The following is a 20,434-nucleotide window of genomic DNA, read 5'->3' on the forward strand; positions in this document are numbered from 1 at the left end:
CAGCTCCTCCGGGGTACGGGTCTCACGCTCACCGCAGCAGCAGCACCACCTGCAGCAACAGCACAAGGACCCCCTGCACCCCGCCATCTTCCTCGTTTATTGCCACTCTGGACCCTTTTGCCAACCCCCTCCCACCCGAGATCTGCGCCTCACGTGACAGGCCCCCGGAGGGTCACGTGGCCCTCCCGAGCTTGGGGACAGACGTGGAATGGCTGCAGACGGGTGGGACGAGGGCTCGCGTCACATGACGGGCGGCGGATCAGCCACAAACGAGAAGACTGGGCGCGGCCATGTTAGGGGCGGAGCTTCCGGTCGGCCCTAAGGGTGGCTTCGGCCCTCTGGTCCCGCCTCCCTTAGCAACAGACTCCAGTGCCACGCGACTCCCGCGCCACGCCCCTCCTCCCGGCATCCCGCCCCCTCCGCAAGCAACTCCACCGCGGCTAAGCAGCTGGGAGTGGCGCGCGTGCTCTGAGACACCCGCGACAGCAGGGTGAGTGGCCTGGGGTTGTCGGGTAGAGAGACCTGGCATCCGGGGACCACCACCTGGGGCGGGGACTTATTTGTGCACGGAGAGCGATGGAGGCCGGTCTGCCTTCTGTAGATGGGGGCTCTGGCTCGAGGATGAGGCGGCCTTGAGACAGAGGTGGTGACCTAGCACCCCCAGGACCCGAGTCCCCGCTCCCTCCCTTGGCCCAATGACCTGGCGACCCGATTCACGGCCCTGGAGCCACCTGGGCGCGGAAGGCGTTTTTCCGGCTCCAGCCCTTTAAACCTGCCTGCTCGCCGAGCATCTGTAGAAGAGCCTTGGGCCGCTGGCCCTTCTGCCCCCCTGATGCCAATTTCTTCGGGCGTGCAGTGGCACCGATTAAGTAAGCGTTCAGTAAATGGCAGTCGGTTATTTTGAGATCGGAGTGACAGCGCCTGGCCCCTTTGGCGCGCATTGCTGGCTGTCACCTTACCTTGTGCCAGTCACTGGAATAGCAGGGTACCTGTCAAAGGCAGGACACCGCCCTGGTCTTGGAGTTCTGAGACTACCTTCAAACCCACAATTACAACCCAGAGTGCTGTGCGAGTCCAGCTTAAGATGGATAAATAATGGCATGAGAAAGCAGAGTGAAAGAGGGCATGTGCCTGGCAAGGCAGTAACTCTTTGTTGAACAAATGAAAGAGCAGATAATTTGTCGCTGGTTCCATCTCCCCCCGCCCCCCCCTCTTAATTTTGTTTCAGGAGACAATCAGTAGGCACTCTTGAATTCCTAAGAAGGGCCAGGGAGGCTGATCTTGACACTCACCTCTTTCTGACTTCCAATAATCATCCTCACTGAGAAGCTGGAATTTTATGTCAGAATCAAAATGGGGGTCTCTAGAGAGAGAAAACGCTGGCACAAGTGTTCTGAGTCTGGTCCTGGCTCCTTGACTTTGGATGTGTCGCTGTGTGTTATGAGCACTTGTGTGTGTTTGGGGGGGAGAAAACACGCACTTGTGTGTGTGTTTCTGGTCTCGCTTCTCAAGACTCTGGGACCCCAAAGAGGTTAAGAGCAGCTTGCCAGTGGATGTTCCTCAAAAGGAATGAACTTGGCTCGATCGTCCCTCTGATCTCCATGTTACTACTCCCTGGGCTTCCAGGACTGTGCGTTTGCACATAGCCGGGCATGAGTAGTGCTTTGTTTCGTTTTTAAGTATTGGTCTTACTTGTCCCACTTGATCTGCTCACTGGCACTGTGCCCACCCTCTCTTGGCCGGCCTGTGGTTGCCACCGCTCAGGACTTCGGATGTTGTGGCTGTGCCGTCACTGTCATTACTTTAACTGACTTCAGGGGTGTGTGTAAGTGGTGGTGTGCCTGGAAGGCAGCCTGTGTTCCAAGTTGGAGATAAATGCGTGGCCTTCCTGAATTGGGTCTGGCTACTTTTAGAACCCAGTGTCAACTTATAACTCGTGACCAGGTCTTTTCGGAGAACTTGGGAGAAATCTGGCCAATTTGTCAATCCCTCACTCTGTCCATCCTGCACACAAACTGTTCTGGGGGAGAGGAAATGTTCCCCGCAGGACCACGCCCTTCCATGCCTTCTTTGGAGACAGACCCAGTGACCCTGAAAGTCTCTGGGCCTCCTCCCACCAACCCCTGCAGTCTGGCCAGAGTTCCCCTCCTTCCCTCTGCCTGTGGCAGCCAGCGCCTCAGCCCTCCCTCTTGCCTGGAAGCCTTGCCCCCACCTCTCGCCCCGCCCCTGACGTGGGCCCCAGCTCCAGCTGTAAGCCTTTCCTTAGTCACTGCTCCACCCCCTGAGGGAAACACAGGGCTGGGGAAGTTTCCTCCTTCCTAGCCCGTTCTCGGTCCAAGCTGGCCGGGATGGACCTTCCAAAACCTGAGGTCCTCCCAGCCGGGCACTGCTGCCCCTCCCTAGGAATGCAGGCTTTGGAAGCTGGTATTGTGAGCCTGTCAGTGCCCCCCTCCATCAGGTAGCTGTCACTGAGAATCCGAGGGCTGACAGCATATTTCTGTACGGGTGGGGGCTGTCGTACAGGGAACCAGGCTACTGCGGAAGGAAAAGCTTTGAGCTGTGGTGTGTGGAGCCAGGGGCACGCTCACCCTTATCGGCCTTAATCCTGCGTGGAAATGCAGCACCTCTCACCTGACCCTGCCATTCAGGGGTTTTGCTGCCTGCCAGCTCCTGACACCCTTTGCCCTCACCCTGTGCAGCAGGGATTCGGCCATGGTGAACAAACCCAGAGGGAATGGCGGCCCCAGCGCCCACTTGGAGAGCGGCAGCAGTGGCATGGAGAGCTCCAAGGACAATTTGAGAGGTTCTTCACCAGGGCTGGGCCCCGAGCGGCGTGAGAGACTCCGGGAGAAAATGAAGCGGAGGATGGAATCTGGGGACAAGTGGTTCTCTCTAGAATTCTTCCCTCCGCGGATGGCTCAGGGAGCTGTCAATCTCATCGCACTGTGAGTGTCTTTAAGGTTCAGGAGTGGGCTGGACTAGAAGGGGGGTGGGGGAGAAGGTAGACATTCAGCCCCACCGCACGCAGGGCCACTGTGACCCTGCAGGAAAGGCAGCCAGAGGGGACAGGAAAGGGTAAATGCAGGCTCAGTCACTTGATCCAGAGCGTCTCAGTCAGCAGAAGTCCCTCCCGAGCAAGCATGTAGATTTTTAAACACACTCTTCAATGGGTTAGAAATTGATTTCTCAGCATTCAAGCTGGATCATGAGTACAGTGTAGAAAGTCACAAAGCAGAAGCTCGGAGGACATTTCCACCAAGTTAGGAATTTGGATTATGTGTCTTGAAATCTAGAAATGCCAACTGAATTACATTAGCACTTTATGGATTGCAGTTCTTTTAAAGTGTATGCTTTTTTACCACTTGTGCATCTCATGTTTCACTCCCGGGGCTTGGAGTTGAAGGCACAGGATGTTTAAATGCACCATAAAATGGCTTGCGACCCAGCGCATGCGAGCAGCCGCGCATGGCGGGGGTCTAGTTCTGCGCCATGCTCCGCAGCACTGGCAGCTGCAGCGCAGGACTGGGGAGAAGGGAGCACGGTAGAAACTTGGGTCTGCTGACCCTCTTTTTCCTGTTCCTAGAGGGAGGCTCTGCCTGCTGCACTGAGGGTTCGCCAGCCCTTGGCCATTGAACTCCACTCAACCAAGATAAAAATATGCACGCACTTTGAAAAGTCTGCGGTACCACTTTCATGCAAAACGGTCTCCACAACAGTAGTAATCATAATAACAGCAGTTCACCTGTAAAAGCTGAGAACTGTTCTAAGGGCCGTGGGGGGGCCATCTGTCATACTGTTCTCTGTTGTGTTGTAGAAGTGAGGAAACTGAGGCTCAGAGAGTTTAAGTGATTTCCCCAAGATCACCCAGCTAGTAAGTAGCAGAGCCAGGATAGGAGTGCATGGTAGTCTGATCCCACCTGCCGTGAGGCTTCTCTAACTTCCGGACCCCATGGGAAGGTGGTGATGGGTGGTGTACCCCCAGGAACCCTTCTTCAGAGAGAAATTCCCTACAGGTTTGATCAGATGGGGGCCGGCGGCCCCCTGTTCATAGATGTGACCTGGCGCCCAGCCGAAGACCCTGGCTCAGACAAGGAGACCTCCTCCATGACCATCGCCAGCACTGCTGTGAACTACTGTGGCCTGGAGACCATGCTGCACATGACCTGTTACCGCCAGAGCCGGGAGGCCATCACGGGCCACCTGCACAAGGCCAGGCGGCTGGGCCTGAAGAACATCTTGGCATTGAGAGGAGGTGTGTAGCCAACACTACTCTCTGGGGTCTTGCTTTCCCGAGGGCCTCTTCTGTCCCTGAAATGGCCCTTTGCTTTTCTCCGGGTCCCACACCGAGCATGCTGAAGGTCCCATCCCTGCTGATAGCAGTCATAGGCACAGCCCAGACGGAGCCACCTCTTGACCCCTTGACCCCCGTGTTCAGCCAGGGATGCAGCTGGGGCCCGATAACATGCTGCCCTGGCGGCGTGGCTGCATCCACCGCTGGCTGCCCCAGCTCTCCGCCCCCCGAAGACGGCAGCTCTGGCATTTGTCCCAGAAGTGCAGATGGCTGCTTGTGCCTGGGGCCGCGAGTGTGGGCAGAAGGAGCCAGAGGGGTGGGGCATTGTGGCCTTGTGTTCGTCACCACAAGACCATGTCTCACTTGAGATGAGTAGGAAATTCTCCTGGGAGGCAGGAGCTCCAAGGCGGTGGGAGGGTGAGCAGTGGGCTGGGGTGACAGTGCCTGAACGCAGCCAGAGTTGAGTGGGGGTTGGGGGCTCAGACGCTCCAGGCTAAACTAAGCGCACCACCTGTCCCCTGCTGTCCCCTGCTCACCACTGCCAGCCCAGTGCCTGGCTCAGTAAACGTCTGGTGGCCTGGGCTCCACCTTCCTCCCTCACGGTTTACCAAGTGCTGTGCTAGGAAGAGGAGCCGTCCGTTTGAATACCATGAGGGTTCTGCCATTGAGGAGCTCACAGATCCATGTGTAGGGGTAGGAGTAAGAACAGAACGGCTCCCTGGAGGTCAGTGAGCCCCAGTGACTGTGACCTTCACCACCCCCAGACCCCACAGGTGAGCAGTGGGAGGAGGAGGAAGGAGGTCTCTCCTATGCTACAGACTTGGTGAAGCACATCCGCAGCGAGTTCGGTGACTACTTTGACATCTGTGTGGCAGGTGAGCGGCTGGAGTGTCCCAGTGGGTGGGGACAGAGGGGAAGGAACGAAAACACCCCGAGAGGCACACTTGTATGTGCCCAGTTCAGGGTCCAGTAACCCAGCGCTGCTCGGGCCTGCGCCAGATGAGGGCAGTGCAGAGGCGAGTGAAACAAGGCCCTGACTCACCCTCTGTCACTGCCACCTACCCGCCCAGGCCACCCCACCCCTCTGGTTTTTGACGCTCTGCCTTTTCCTACTCTTAGCCTGCTTCCCAGCCTGTTCTTCTTTAAAACGAAAGAGGAATGTTTATTAAGGAGGTAGAGTCTCTCAGAACCTAAGATCAAGCCCTGACTGGTGTGGCTCATTTGGTTGGGTGTCCCTCTACAAAGCAAAAGGTTGCCAGTTCAATTCCTGGTCGGGGCACCTGCCTGGGTTGCAGGTTTGGCCCCTGGTCGGGGGGCGTGAACCCCCATCTCTTCCTCCTGCTGCGTACGTCTCACGCATCTGCTCCTGAGGGCTCCTGGTCAATTCTGGCTAAGAGCCCAGACTGGTTGACAGCCCTCAATGTCCATTCCAGAGTCTCAGGAGACAGAGCCAGATGAGCTCAGCTCCAGCACCACTGGCTGCACCTGGAAGCAAGGTCTGCCTGCTGGAAATGGGTGGGGCGGCCTTCCTTCCTCTGCCCACCACCAGGGCTGGGTGCCCGGCCTCTCGAATGGGGGCTGTGTGCGGCGGGGCAGTGCTCCATGGGACAACATTTTTTTCAAATAATTGAGGGGAAATTATATTTTTTATATTAAAAAAACAAACAGCCAAGCAATCTGAACTTTCAAAAATAAGCCATACAGCTTCAAGGAAATTGCTTGTCGCAGGTGACCTTGGACTTAGTCCCAAGCCCCGTGTACACTTCCACTCCGCTCAGTCAACAGGGGTGTTTGCGTGGACGAGTCTGGGCAGAGTTAGGGACAGGGCAGGTGTTTCTGAGTGCTCGGGTGGTCACTGCTCACGCTGGCCGTGGCATGGTCAGCTAGTTGGGGGTGTGCACATGTGCAGTGGGCGTTAGATGGTCACGAGTGGAAACCGGCAGAGCTGTGAGCGTACAGTTGCTGTGTGCCTTTGTGCATCGCTCCCTCTTCAGTGGGTGAGAAAGGATCAGTGGACTGGAAAGCACCAAGCTGACCATGACAGGAAAAGAATATAAGGAACCGAACAAATCCACCTGTAAGCAAATGCTACATTTGTTTGTGGTGTCAAGGTTTTATAGCCATAACGTTTCAGCTATTAAAGCCTCTTTGTTTCTGAAATTCCTACTGGAAAAAATGGCCTTGTGATTGAAAGTGTAATTCTGGCGCTTACTTCTCCCATACCTCAGCTCTTAAAACAGTAGTTTTTACGCCCACTTTTCATGACTCGCGGTTTCTTAAGAATGAAACTGCCTTATCACAGAAAAGCAGCTTGGCGACCCACCAGCCTGGGTCCCGGGCCTCCCCACCGCCTGGTTTGGGGTCCTTCCCTGGGCACAGGCTGCTGCAGGCCAGCTGCCTGCAGCTTGTGGTCTTGTGCAGGCTGGGCTGACAGTGCATTCAGGAAGGGGTCCTAGAGTTTCCAGAGCTAGTGAGGAGCCCAGGGCATGTCTGCTCCCACCTCCCAGGCAGTCCCAGGGTCCATCTTGGCTGCCCCAGTGTTCTCATGCTCCAGGAGCATATTATTTTGTGGGGCTGTGTGGTCCGGCGTCAGGCAGCCCCTGAAACTGGTCCTGGTTCTGCCGTCAGAAGCCTCAGGCAACAGGACTAATAAGGAACTTGACTAAGGTGAGCCCTTTTTCCCCATGAGGGGCCTTTGGTCATTTAGAAATAGTCACCACGTTCTCTGGATTCTTTTCTTTAAGCAAAGCATCGCTTTCTTCAGTTCCTTCTCGTGTAATGTGGTGTCTGACTTTTCACTGTCTTGGAGCTCTGAGCCGTCTTCATGTTAAACGGAAAGGGCAGCTGTGACCCAGCGCCTGGAGCCCGGTGCAGTGCGAGCGTGCCCGACTGTGCCGGGTGTAGTAGTTTTTTCCTCTGTTCCGTAGCCACGAAGGACAGGCCTGGTTTGCCTGGCCCGTGGCAGGGAACCCGAGATAGGACAGTGCGGAGAGTTTAGAGCAGTCCGCCCCCACTCTTGGGAGGGTGGCTGTAAGCCACCTGTCACCAAAGGTCATCTCTAGGCTGAGGGGGCACGTCAGTTGTGAGCCCAACCACTCGCCCCTCCCACCAGTCCGTGCTGCAGTGTTGGGACCGTGTCTGGACCGAGTCCAGAACCGCGGAGGTGGGACACTGTTTCCAGCTCTCCGATTTCTTCCTTGCTCACCTGGAGCAGGTGCAGCCAGCCTCTCCCTACTGTCACCCCTTTGACAGGTTACCCCAAAGGCCACCCTGATGCCGAGAGCTTTGAGGCTGACCTGGAGCACCTGAAGGAGAAGGTCTCCGCGGGCGCCGACTTCATTATCACCCAGCTCTTCTTTGAAGCTGACACATTCTTCCTCTTTGTCAAGGCTTGTTCCGAGATAGGCATTACCTGCCCCATCCTCCCCGGGGTCTTCCTTATTCAGGTGAGGGGCCCAGGAGGGCTGATGGACCCCTTCCACCCCCACCCCCCACCCCATCCTTGCCCAGGCCAGGGCCCGGGGTGAGGCGCTCAGTTCGTGGTCAAGTTCTTTGACACTCACTGGATTTCCTGTCAGGTGCTCCTTGCAAAATGTCTCACCCCCCCATTTTGGTTACCTCTTATCCCCACCCCCACCCCCAAACAGCAACAGCACCTGTTGGAGGGGCTTCTTGCACTTTAGCTTAAGTGTCACTACAAGGGGTTGTTACAGCTCTCACTCTAAACCTTTATAAGTCAGTGTCTCCCAGACTCTGCTGTCATCAGAATCATTTGACAAGCTTTTTCAAAAGATGGACTTCCAGATCCCACGCCCGGAAGTTCTGACTTAGTAGATCTGAGGTGGGGCCTGGAATTTGTATGTTACTTCTTAAGTTTTGCAGCTGATTCCGATGACCCCGGAGGCTTGGGAACCACTGGGCCCCGAGGGCTGGCTCAGGCCAGTGGCAGGAACGCTCTGAGCCGCCGCTGTCCTCTGCAGAGTAGGAAAAGCAGGACCAGGCAAACGTCCTCATACAGTAAGGTCGGGCTTTCCTGGGTCACTCCTGCTGTTGGCCAGGAGTCCCGGTGGTGCAGAAGGGGGTCAGTAGGGTGAGAGGCGGGGTGGGACGTGGCCCCACAGCCCCCGGTGTCTCGGACAGAGCTACCACTCCTTGCGGCACCTCATGAGGCTGTCCAAGCTGGAGGTACCGCAGAGCATCAAGGACGTGATCGAGCCCATCAAGGACAATGACGATGCCATCTGCAACTATGGCATTGAGCAGGCCGTGAGCCTGTGCCAGAAGCTGCTGGCAAGTGGTTTGGTGCCAGGTCTGCACTTCTACACCCTCAACCGCTGGAAGGCTTCCACCGAGGTGCTGAAGCGCCTGGGCATGTGGACCGAGGAACCCAGGTGAGGCCAGCGGCCCCCAATTCAGGCCCAGGAGTCACAGAGGGAAGGCAGTGGGCGGGCGGTCAGAGAGGACTCACAGGAAGCACGTGCCCTGGCAGTGCCAGCCGCCCGGAGGCGCAGGGGGCTGTCTGCCAAGGCTGTCGGCACACTTAGGGTTCCAGTCTTAGCACGAAGTTCATGTGCACCCGTGTTACCAAGTCAGACTGAAGAACCCAGGCTCAGTGGGTTCCTCCTCCCTGCTCCCTCTAGCCAATCCCTTACCTTCTCTGTGCCCATTCTCACCCAGGCGTACTCTACCCTGGGCTCTCAGTGCCCACCCCAAGCGCCGGAAGGAAGACGTGCGTCCCATCTTCTGGGCCTCCAGACCAAAGAGTTACATCTACCGCACCCAGGACTGGGATGAGTTCCCCAACGGGCGCTGGTGAGGCCGGCACATAGTCCTTTGCAGATGGGTCCGATTTCTTGGGAGGCAGAAGGTGGGAGGAGTTTGCATGCTTACCTGATCCCTGAAGGACAGGAGTCCCAGGAGTGGTCCCCTCGGCAGTTGTGGGACAACTGTCTGTAAGGAGTCCAAGGTCAGGAGTGTGCCTTGACCTCTGGGTGCGTCCTCTGCCAGGGGCAATTCCTCCTCTCCTGCCTTCGGGGAGCTGAAGGACTACTACCTCTTCTACCTGAAGAGCAAGGCCCCCCGGGAGGAGCTGCTGAAGATGTGGGGGGAGCAGCTGACCAGCGAGGAGAGCGTTTTCGACGTCTTCGTGCGCTACCTCTCGGGGGAGCCGAACCACAACGGCTATCCAGTGAGTGGCGCTGGGGGGCACCCCCGGACACCCCTGGCCATGCCTCCCTGTGGGCCTTCCCTCTCTGGCCTGGCTGTGGCACCTCAGCAAAGGGAATCCCCACCTGAGGTTCTGCAGGGGCCTACGGAAGCAGAGACAAGCAGGACCTTTGATGGCCGTGAGAGGGAGGGACCCAGGGTGCTAGATCTGATTGTCACCCAGCCCGGCTCCCCCTCTGCAGGTCACTCGCCTGCCCTGGAACGACGAGCCCTTGGCAGCTGAGACCAGCCTGATGAAGGAGGAGCTGCTGCGAGTGAACCAGCAGGGCATTCTCACCATCAACTCCCAGCCCCGGGTCAACGGGAAGCCTTCCTCCGACCCCGTCGTGGGCTGGGGCCCCAGCGGGGGCTATGTCTTCCAGAAGGTATGCAGCAGTGCACAGGGCTACCCCACCTTGACTGGCACCCAGGGACCCTTCGTGCTGCGCGGCCGCAGACCGGCATGGACAGGAGCATCCCCGCAGGCGGGTCCCACGACTGCTCTGCACCTCGGCCTTCTGGGGTGGGGAGGTGTCGCGTTGCATTCTGGGGAGAGTGCGGAAAGCTTAGCAGCAGGTGGGGAGAAGGTGGGAAGTTCTCTCACGGGAGCGGTTGCTGCTCTCTCAGCTGACACTTCTGTCCTGGGGCTGCTGCAGTGGGACCCCCTCTGCTGTTTGTCACTGGTGCAGCCCAGCAGCTGAGCCCCCGAGCCTCCCTGCCTGTGACAGAGAGATGACAGGGCCCGCCCTGCAGTGTTGCGGGCCTCGAGCAAATGAACTGAAGTGCGCCCAGCTCTACTCCGCTGGGCAGCTGATGCTAGAGAAGCCCTCAAAGCCACTGTCACCGCCCAGTGGGTGGGGAGGTTGGGATGTGGCAGGCCTCGCTCACAAGCCTTTGCTTGCCAAACCAGGCCCCCTCCACAGCCTCTGGAGTGGCTTCTCCACGGCCTTCCCTAACTGGAAGAGGGCTGGCAGAGGTCTGTCTGACCTGCCCAGCTGAGAAATTCCTCATACCTGCTCCCCTCCCGTTGGCTTGTGCATCTGCCAATCCACAGTTATGTTCCATCTCTGTGGCCGGCACTCATCCCGAAGCCTTGTGTCCTGCTGCACCTGTGCGTGTGGGTCCCTCCCTGGGGATGGTGAGGGGCAGGCATCTGACCGGTGTCACTGAGCACTGGGGAAGCGGCCTGCAGGGACCTGGGGTGGTGTGATGGGCACCTGCTCCCCCACAGGCCTACTTGGAGTTCTTCACTTCCCGGAAGACGGTGGAGGCGCTGCTTCAGGTGCTGAAGAAGTATGAGTTCAGAGTCAACTACCACATCGTGGATGTGCAGGTGGGCCAGCTCGGGGGGGGGGGGGGGCGGGGAGCTGGTGCCCATGGGGTGGTGTGCCAGCCCAGAGGCCGCCATGGTTCCACCCTGCCTCAGCAGGCATTGCGTCCTGGCCCTAGCCGAGTCTTGTGCCAGACAGACACGAGGACGTAGCCAGGCCCCAACTCGGAGCTCCTCAGCTAGTGAGGAAGGCCCTTTGGTGGCTAATTAGGACAATACAGTTCAGTATGGGATGCTCGGGACCCTGGGAGGTCACAGAAAGCTCCTTGGAGGGTCCTGTGTGGCCTCAATTTTTAGGATGAGGAGAAGGGTATTCCTGGCAAAGGCATTGTCTGCAGGCCCGGGGGTGCAGCACTCACTGGCGTCAGAGTGAGACTGAGGGGGCGGGGATTTCCATGGTCCTGCGTGGAGTTTGGGTTTTCCCCAAGGGTGGGAGGGAGCCTTTCCTGGCAGTGGAGCGACTTGGCTCTGAGCCTGATTTTGGGCAGGTCACGGTGGACAGCGATGACCAGCAGGTCTGGAACACGGGGGCCAGAGGCCCACGGCGTAGTCTTGAGTAGCAGAGGGAAGCACGGCTGGGCTGGACATGAGGAAACAGACTGGAGAGGAAGCAAGTGAAACTCCTGGGTGTGGAGCTGATGGAGGTGTAGAGAGGAAGAAGGAAATGTCCAAGATGGCCTTTAGGTTTCGGCTTACAGAGTAGGCGGGTGGGGCCGTGCAGGGTGTGGAGTGCGGGGCTCTCTGGGCAGTAAGAGGCTCTAGTTGTTTCTGTCGCATCTGCGCTGACCTCCCCTCTCCCCCCACCCCCAGGGTGAAAACATCACCAATGCCCCTGAGCTGCGGCCCAACGCTGTCACTTGGGGCATCTTCCCTGGGCGGGAGATTATCCAGCCCACTGTGGTGGATCCTGTCAGCTTCATGTTCTGGAAGGTAAGGGGGCTGGGAGCCAGCCTGCCCTGCCCATGTGGAAAGCCCTGGACAGGCAGTACAGCTGGGTCCCCAGGGTGTAGCTGGAAGCCACATCCCCACAGCTGGCAAACCGGGCCGTTCTGGCTGCGTCACAGTTTATTCCTGGGCAGGGCAGTGGGAGGTGGCACTGGCCGTGGGCCTTATTCTATTCTTGGGAATGTGCTGTTGGGCTGTGGCAGAGGCTCTGTGGATCGGGGCATGGAGCCCTGACCCAAGGGCAGTCCTGTTAACCTTGCCTGTGTGTCTGTGTGTGTGTCTGTGTGTGTGTCTGTGTGTGTGACCGTGTCTGCGCCTGCGCTCGTGCACGTGCAGGACGAAGCCTTCGCCCTGTGGGTCGAGCAGTGGGGCAAGCTGTACGACGAGAAGTCCCCATCCCGTCTGATCATCCAGCACATCCACGACAACTACTTCCTCGTCAACCTGGTGGACAATGAGTTTCCGCTGGACAGCTGCCTGTGGCAGGTGCTAGAAGACACACTTGAACTTCTCAACAGACCCACATCGGAATGAGAGGGTTACTAGCTCCGTGACTCCGCACCCTGACATCCCCAGGGCGGGTTGTGTCCCACCTTTCTCCTTCCAGGACTGGTTCTCCTGGGGACCCCTATCTTTGTCCCTCCCCAAGCCCGGGCTCCACTCCCCCACATGGAGCGGAAGCTAGACCGGTGTAGGGCTTCTGGGCTCTGGTTGGACCTGAGTCAGCCCCACATGGGAATGTGGTGCTCCCTGCTCAGCCGGAAGAGTTTGCTCTTTTGTGGGGAGTGCCTCCCCCTGCAGAGGGCCACAGTGGGTGGGACACCATCTCCCTGAGAAGGGAGAAGACTGGTTATTGCTGACTGAGCCCTCTGCTAGGAGCCCCTCTGAGTTGGGGCCTAGGGAAGATGGGCAAAGCGAACACAGGCAGCAGGCACTTGTGGAGTTGCCAAAGAGCTGTGGCAAAATGAAGATGTTGCCCCCTTCCACCTCCAAGACATTGGCAGCTGGGCACTTCCTACTTGTGACTGAAGAGGCAGACACCACCTGGCATCAGGCCCCTGGCTGGGTCTGGGGCTGAAGCCTAATGACACAAGCATTTCTTGCCTCCTTCCACTTGAGAGCTCGGCTGGGCTTTCTCCTCTCTGCAATGCTGCTTTTCGAACTGGTTGTCACTGCATAATAGTGGCTCAAGAGATCAAGTACCTCTTAAGGTGTCTGAACCTTTGTGCGTGGCGCAGCCCCGGCCTCCCCTTTCCCCCTGCCCATCACTGCCAGGGGCAGAGGTGAGGTTTGCTTGGGCGGGGCTCGTCTCTGCCTTCTGCGCACCCCACCCTGCAGTCTGTCTGCCTGGCACTGCTCCCCAGGAAGTTGGGGTGTCATCCAGAGCCCCAGTGCTCCTCTCTCCATCACCAGGCTGGGGGGCGTGTGCCCTGTGGCCGGAGAGCCCGCACTCCTGGGACAGTGGGGCGCAGTTCCTCCCCGGGGAGGCTGTGCTCGGCTCTGCACTTGATCTTACCCAAAAGGCCAGAAGCAATGGGCTCAGTTCTGATGTTCTTTACAGGGAAATAAGTTATAGCTGCAGCCGGGCCCGTCCTCCACCTCAAGTCCCCCACATGCAGGGGCTCGGGTGGCTGCCAGCCCATTCCTGGGCTCCAGGTGCCCACCTTACTCGGGGGTTGCAGGCTGCTGCTGTCGGCTCCTCTCCCCAGGCCCCTGGTTGCCAGGTTCTGGTGCCACTTCTCAAAGGCCTAGAGTCAGGGAGGGGTGAGGAAGAGTTGCTCAGCTCCCTCCCAGGCCTGGGTGGTGTGTGCTAGGCTTACACTGTGTCCAGCTCCTTCTGTCCCTTGAGGGACTAAGGTCCTTCTGCCCCAGGCAGGTAGGCAGCCAACCCTGCCCCAGGTCAAATGCATAGGCTCAGGCTAGACCCAGCAGGTGATCTGGCAAGCCATGCCCAGAGCAGTCAGGGAAGGGACACTCAGGGACCATACCCTGCATGGCCGGCTAGGCCACATGTGTGGCAGCTGTGGCACAGGCCGAGCTTGTTCCCAGTCTGAGTGATGGGCAGGACAGGGCTGGCCACATGGCCACCAGCCACATTAAGGGCTCCAGAGTCCAAGCAGCTTTCCCCAGCCACACTGATCCCTCCTCCCCTGTGAAAGAAGGGGTCCTGGGGTGGCGAGAGGAGAGGCCTGAGCTCAGAAATGTCCAGGTATGGCACTGGTTCTGGAAAGGCCCGCTGGGGGTGAGGACCACCCCACTGGTACCTGAGAAAGGACCCAGCCATTGTCTCGTTGCTGGAGTTGCTGAGCCACCTGCAGCCGCGTGACCCCCTGCCGCCACGTTCGCCAGGCCCCTGCCCGAGCTGTGGGGATAGTGGGTGAGAAGGCCCCAAACTCGCCTGCTGCCGCTCCTGCCTCAGGCACCTGGGCTCCCCGCAGCCCCCAGCACCTCTGGGGCACGGGGGTGAAGGGATGTGACCAGGAAGGTGTTGTCTGAGGTATGTGAACAGTGCAGATTCCTGGGCCTGTCCCCAGGTTTCAGACTGAGCAGGCCAACGACCCCACTTTGAAACACTGCATTCTAGGGCTTAGGGCTGAGACTACAGTGAGAAGGGACACCGGAGTGAGGCTGGGGCCTCCCCACTCACCAGTGAGCGCCCCAGCTCCTCCGCCCCCTGAGCAGATGCCCAGCGCTGCCATGTCGCTGCTGGGCCCCTGGTCTGCTGGGAGGCCTACAACTGGCGGAGCAGTGCCTCCTGGTGCCACTGTCACGGGTGTCTCCTCCTGGGGGCAGGGGAGAGGCCCTGTGTGTGTCCTGACAGTCAGGGACACCATGACCCCTTCCGAGAGAGGGCCGAGCTGTGGGCTTGGGCCCGCTCGTCCAGGATCCTGCGGGGATGAGCCCTGGCCAGAAAGGCCCAGTGCTGTCCACGCTCAGGCAAGCCCCTTGGCCTAGGGCCGCCCACCCCACCCTCTCCACACAGCTGATTACCCCAACCACCTCTTACCCTCTGGCCCTTGCCTGTGAGGGTGCTGGCCTCAGAGCTGCAGTCCCCTCCTGGTCCTGCAGGGGGCTGGCCCTGGGCCCAGTGGGTCAGTCCAGGCCACTGTGTCCAGAGGTGGACGGCACTGTGGCCTGGAAAGGGGAATAGAGTTCGGCGATGTTAACACACTCGTTCCGGAGGGCAAACTCCCCCCTAGTCCGCTCCTGGAAGTTGAGCACACGCAGCAGGGGGGAAAAGGGGGCTGAGTTAAGCTTTGTGCCCTGTCTTCCACCACATCCGCTCAGGCCCCAGGCCCTCAACTTCTGCCTCCAAGAACTAACAGGTGGGGCGGGGCAGGATGTATTGCTTTCTGAAACCAGCTGAGACCCTCCAGAAGAGGAAGCAGGTGGGGAAATGCAGGAGATACACAGGAGAAATCTGCCGAGGAGCAGAAGCTCATCCCAGGCCCGTGCCGCCTAGTGACCCTGCAGTTCGGAAGTCATCCTTCCCCAGGGGCGGGTCTACTTACTCCAGGCCAGGGCATCTCCCTGCTCTCTCTCTGTCTGCCGAGGTTGTGATGCTGTGTGGGGCCCGTGGAGCTGGCAAGCCTGGGCTCTGTGCCCTGTGCCCTGTGGCCTGCGGCTACGGCTCTGAGGGAACAGCCAGAGAAGAAAACCTGAACCCAATGGGCGTGGCCTTCCTGGGCCCAGGTGACCTGGCCGGATTCCTTTTCCGCCCTGCCCCCGGCCCCCGGGAGCGGGGTCTCCTACTTGTGTGGGCACACGTGGGGTAGTTCATGTGACCGCACCTTCACCTGTGAGCCCTGAGACTCCCAGAGACAGAGAAGGTGCCCACGAGGAGTATGACCCTCCCCCCACACCACGGTCTCTCCCCACACCCTCCCATGTGGCTGGGGACTCAAACATTGGGGTGGATTGATTATAGCTACCACCTGGTGACAGCGTACCTGCGCCAGGTACAGCCTGTAGGGGGGTATGACTCTCCCACTGCAGGGTCACAAAAGTTCAGTCACTTGGCTGAGGCCCCACCTCTCAGGAGGGGTTTGACTCCAGAGCCCACGCCCCCAGCCACTGTTCACACCGGCGTTGGGCTCTCTCAGGGACTGTGCCACCACCAGTCGGAGTAATACCAGACGTAGTGGGAGGGCTGCCTGGGCGCGTGTGATCACGTGGGAGCAAGGGGGGCCTGGAACTCCGCACCCCAGTTCCCATTCCCAGCACTGACCCGGTTTCTACAAGCCTCAGTTTCTCTATCGTAAGTGGGAGCCCCTCCCGCCTTTGCCGATAGGAATAGAGTGAAAGTGTTTATAAACATACTCCAAAAGCAAAATCATCCTGTGACACAGATCTAGAGATAAAAGACCCTGAGGCCCCAGAGTCTGCTGTTGCCACAGCCCCACGCTGACAATGTGGGTTCTGCAAATAACCAAAGCTGCTCCCTACCCATTCCATTTTAAAAGATCTTTTCTTCTTAGACGCTCTAGAGTCCATTAGCTACTTCTTGGCATTCCGAAACAGGACTCTTGATGTCAGTTCATCTTCTGGAACATGACCTGGCCTGGCCAGGACGGGGGCTGTGAGTGCCATGGTGACATGTCCCTGGGCCGCCATGCACTGTCACTGCCTGTGCCTGGCTCTCACTGTGGCCTCTTCCCTCCTGTGAGGCCGTCAAGCTTCTGCCGCCAATTGCTAGTCTCAAAACCAGCGGCTTCTGGTCTGCAGCGTCTGGCAGTTATCTTCAGGTGGAGAATGTTTCCAAAGAAAAGTTTTCATTTGTATTTTCTGATTTTTCTGTGACGAGCATGCTTCATTTTTCCAATTTAAAAAAATGATGCTGCCCTCACATTGCTATCCTGATGCTAGACTGCACCGTGACACATTGTGAGGTTCCGTGCCATTTGTCTGTGCAACAGACCTGAGCTGGGTTGGCACTCAGTAGGTGCCCAGAAAATGTTTGCCGATGGACTGGAGTCGGCTGTCTTCCAGAGCCAGCGGGCTGAGCACGAGGGAGGGGTGCTGTCCACAAGGCGGCGGGGCCCCTGCAGAAGCTTCCAGCCATGCTGGCTGCCATGAGCCGCAACAAGCTGATTCTGAGGCCACTGGCCCTCCACTCATTTTTGGACCCCCTATTGCACCTGGGCCCCACCTCACCTTCTTCCCTGGGGCTGCGGTGTCTATCGGCACCAGGAAGCACCCTCTGCCTGCCTGTCTGGGCCAGTGCCTGTGCTCGGCCCTGGGCCTGGGATGGGCTGTGCTGGTCTCCTGGGCCTCTGTTCGCAGTTTTGGCCACACTCTGAGCAGTGCTGTCTGACACTGGGCCCAGTGGGTCCACAGGAGGTGCCTGTGCCCAACCTGCTGGGGCTGGGTGTTGGCAACCCACTGCACAGGACCCTCGGAGGCTCACAGGGAAGAGGCCTCTAGGACCCTGGGGGAGAGGGAGGAGCCCACACCCAAGGCTGTCAGGGCCAGGGCTCTGTGGCAGCTGCAGGGAGCCCTTCCCAGCCCCAGCCAGTGCCCTTCCTTAAGAGGCCTGCAGGCAAAGCCCTGAGCCCTGCTCCCCGTCTCCCCCCAGCCCTCTGCTGAAGAAAACAGGTTAAAATGGGCATGGAGAGCAGCACAGTCTCACACAACAGGGACAAGCGTCCTGTTTAGAGAAAGGACGCCCTGCCAACTACACTCTGCTTCTCCTTTCTTCACGGGAACTGGTTTACTGAGCCCATGCTGTCTCAGTGTCTGGCCCTGGCTCTGAGCTGAATGTTTATGTTCATTAATCTCTGGGCCACCCTGCAAAACAGGCTTGTTATTTTCCTTGGATCTTTAAAGTCAGACTCGCCCAAGAGGCGAGTCACACAGCTGGGGAGTGCGGAGCTGGGCTCTGGCCCTAGCACCAACTGCAATGACCAGGACGGCCTCTCCCTATCACCCTTAGTGTCCTGAGCCCTGGCACCAGCCACCAAATACCCTGCCCCAGACGAGCTCAAGGCCCAAGCTGGAAGCACAGTGAGGGGCTGCCCTCAGGCCAGGGGAACCCACCTGGCATTCAGCTTCTGGTTGGCGTGGCTTGGCTGAGCTGATGTAGGTGGGACTCAGGCACCCACAGTGTCCAGCACAGGGCCACCCAGGCCTGAGCCAGAGCTCTCTCTTCTGCCTGCTGGCGGGCCTCACAGCACTGGCCCAGGGCCACTCACCATGCTACGAAGGCCTGCTGGGCCCGGGGCCTCCTCAGCTGCTTCTTTGCCTGGCCACCCAACACGTGGCTCCTCCAGTGGGCAATAGAGGCCCAGGTGGTGCTGCGCGCCCGTGTCCAGGCTGTGGCCGCTTGGGTTTCCCACCACGTGGTGAATGCAGCCCCCAGCACCCTTCTCCTCAGTCCACCCTGGAAGGCCTGACCCTGGGCCTGGAGCATCCCTGCGCTTGTTGCAGGTCCACACCAGGCTTGCAAGTGGGTGCCAAATGGGCAGAGGAGGGATCGGGGGCTGTCACAACCCAAACTCACGTTTATTCAGCCCTGGCCAGTGTGGCTCAGTTGGCTGGGTATAGTCCCATGGGACTCCTGGTTATAGGTTCAGGACTGCATTGGGGTGTGTACGGGAAGTGGCCAATTAATGTTTCTCTCTCGCATCCATGTTTCTCTCCTTTTCTTTCTTCCTCTCTTCCCCTCCCCCCCTCAAGATTTTATTTTTAGAGAGGGGAAGGGAAGGAGAAAGAGAGGGAGAGAAACATCAACATGTGGTTGCCTCTCCCACACCCCTCAATAGGGACCTGGCCTGCAACCCAGCCATGTGCCCTGACTGGGGATTGAACTGGTGACCCTTTGGTTCGCAGGCTGCTGCTCAGTCCACTGAGGCACACCAGCCAGGGCCCTTCCCCCTCTCTCTTAAAAAAAAAAGTCACATGTGTTCAAAATTACACCCATAATCTCCCCACAAAGTCTTATAAGTTACACACGGTTTCATATACAACCCTGAGCCTTAAAAATGCAGGGACCGATGAGTCAAGGGGGAAGCACTGGCCTTCATTTGAGGCCTTGGTGTAGGAAAGAGGGAACCCAACAGGTGAGGGTTCAAGTCCCAGATCCTCTGGCGGACAGCCGCCCTAGGACAGCTGCCCCTGCCTCCCCTCACAAGCCTGCTCCGAGGCAGGAGGTCAGCGAGGGGAAGAGGGTCTCCCGCTCCCTGAGGGGCTGGGAAATGTCCACAGCCTTTAGATGGGAAGCACAGGGGTCAGCCACTCTGCGGTCAGTGGAGCACGGGCTGTGGGGACGGTGTGAACATCTGCAAATCTGTCACTGAACAGCAGGAGGATGTGTCACCTGTGGCCTCTGCTTTGTTTGAGAGCGAGACAAACATCGATTTGTTATTCTGCTTATCTACGCATTCATTGTTGATTCCTGGATGTGCCCTGATAGGGGATTGAACCCGCAACCTTGGTGTATTGGGACAGTGCTCCGACCAAGTGAGCTGCCCAGCCAGGGCCTGTGCTCGCTGCTTTCAACTGTGCATGAACAAACTATGCGCATGTTTTACCAGAACGCCTCTGTTTGAGATCTCATCCTCTTGGCCCCTGTAGACAGAACTTTCCTGAGCTGACCCTCAAACAGCATGTGGTGTTGGGACACAGGTGAGGATGGACGTCTGAGGGCTTCGTGTCTTAACTGTGTGCTCTGAAACCGAGGGGTTGACCTGGCTGGGAGGGCGAGGTGAGGTGGGATGAGGGGCCTGCCCTCCCGAACGAAGCAGATAATGGAAGGGGTGGTCGAAGCTTTACGGCTCCAGGTGAGGTCTCCCTTCACACTCCCCACCTGCCATTTTCCAGGTCCCAGGCCTCCAGCCTGGACTCCCCTAGAGCTGCAGATGCAACCTAGCCACCCAGCCCCTGGGCTCTCTCCCCGATTTTTGCAGGGGTAGGGATGACCCTGCACCTCCCCCTCCCCATCCTGAGCTCACCCACCCACCTCTGCAGCAGGAGCTGCTCTGGCCGGGCCACCCTGTGTCTCCCCTGAGCTGCCGCCCGCAGCCAGCTCTGGAACACGGCTCTTTGCAGGCCCTGGACGCAAACCTGCACCCACCTCTGGTACTCTTCATGCAGGAACTACTGCTCTGTGGTCAGAGAGATGTAGGGTCAGCACTGGGCAGCCCTCCTGGGCAACTGGACAGTTGGGTGGAGAAGCAGCTGTTTCCTGTGCATAGCACATGAGCTTCCCAGAGCAACGAACCCCCTCCCCGGCCCATTGATATGAGGTCTTGGTGTAATGGGACACCTCTAAAATGCCCCCCGGTGCCCCCCACCTCCTGTGCTGGGCTCTGAGGATCCCACAACTTGGTGCTCAGACCTGTGACTCCTGAAAGCCAGGTGAGGAGGATGAGGAGGCAGATAAACAAGACCCCTACTAGGAGCTGCGTTCTGAGCCAGGCATGTGGGTGGATTGCTTCATAGGATCCCACAATCCCCCTGTGAGACTCAGGCGGAGTAGTTTGTTTAAAGTCCACACAGCTGGGAAATGGAAGTGAGGACATGAACCTGGGGACCAGTGTCCATGCGGTCCTGGCCATGCCCTGTGGGGGCCCTGTCATTGTTGAACCTTGTGCTGGAGTCCTATCAGGACTCCTGGGTCTCCCTGATGGGCCTGGCCCTCCTTCCCCCTTGGTGCCCCATCGCAG

General features: G+C 58.6%; 3 protein-coding genes across 9 annotated transcripts in view; 1 reads left to right on the forward strand and 2 right to left on the reverse strand.

Moving 5' to 3' along the window:
* The window catches only part of CLCN6 (Cl-/H+ antiporter 6), a 32,234-nt gene extending 31,916 nt beyond the window's left edge, over positions 1 to 318 (reverse strand). The window contains exon 1 of one of the 2 annotated variants that reach the window (XR_005066348.1): positions 1 to 318. Coding sequence is in view for 1 of the 2 variants with exons in the window: in XM_037045211.1 (XP_036901106.1) it covers positions 1 to 87 (87 nt within the window). In the remaining variant the exon portion in view is untranslated. The other variant, XM_037045211.1, reaches the window with a different exon arrangement.
* MTHFR (methylenetetrahydrofolate reductase) overlaps positions 313 to 20,434 on the forward strand; it is a 20,157-nt gene continuing 35 nt past the window's right edge. Inside the window, exons 1-12 of one of the 6 annotated variants that reach the window (XR_005066349.1) lie at positions 313 to 490; positions 2,649 to 2,945; positions 4,014 to 4,252; positions 5,056 to 5,166; positions 7,544 to 7,737; positions 8,432 to 8,682; positions 8,969 to 9,103; positions 9,299 to 9,479; positions 9,700 to 9,882; positions 10,728 to 10,829; positions 11,637 to 11,756; positions 12,108 to 12,659. Coding sequence is in view for 5 of the 6 variants with exons in the window: in XM_037045215.1 (XP_036901110.1) it covers positions 2,349 to 2,458; positions 2,700 to 2,945; positions 4,014 to 4,252; positions 5,056 to 5,166; positions 7,544 to 7,737; positions 8,432 to 8,682; positions 8,969 to 9,103; positions 9,299 to 9,479; positions 9,700 to 9,882; positions 10,728 to 10,829; positions 11,637 to 11,756; positions 12,108 to 12,305 (2,070 nt within the window). In the remaining variant the exon portion in view is untranslated. Of the gene's footprint in view, positions 491 to 2,285; positions 2,459 to 2,648; positions 2,946 to 4,013; positions 4,253 to 5,055; positions 5,167 to 7,543; positions 7,738 to 8,431; positions 8,683 to 8,968; positions 9,104 to 9,298; positions 9,480 to 9,699; positions 9,883 to 10,727; positions 10,830 to 11,636; positions 11,757 to 12,107; positions 12,982 to 20,434 lie in introns of those variants that run through there. The other 5 variants (XM_037045212.1, XM_037045213.1, XM_037045214.1 and 2 more) reach the window with 5 other exon arrangements.
* Positions 14,865 to 20,434, reverse strand: part of CUNH1orf167 (chromosome unknown C1orf167 homolog) — a 15,689-nt gene continuing 10,119 nt past the window's right edge. Inside the window, 4 exon segments of the mRNA XM_037045051.1 lie at positions 14,865 to 14,978; positions 15,722 to 15,761; positions 17,963 to 18,187; positions 19,729 to 19,871. Of these exon segments, the coding sequence (XP_036900946.1) occupies positions 14,865 to 14,978; positions 15,722 to 15,761; positions 17,963 to 18,187; positions 19,729 to 19,871 (522 nt within the window).

The sequence above is a fragment of the Sturnira hondurensis genome, unplaced genomic scaffold, assembly GCF_014824575.4.
Source record: "Sturnira hondurensis isolate 20B ecotype Veracruz unplaced genomic scaffold, ASM1482457v3 Scaffold0004257, whole genome shotgun sequence".
Lineage (NCBI taxonomy): Eukaryota > Metazoa > Chordata > Mammalia > Chiroptera > Phyllostomidae > Sturnira > Sturnira hondurensis.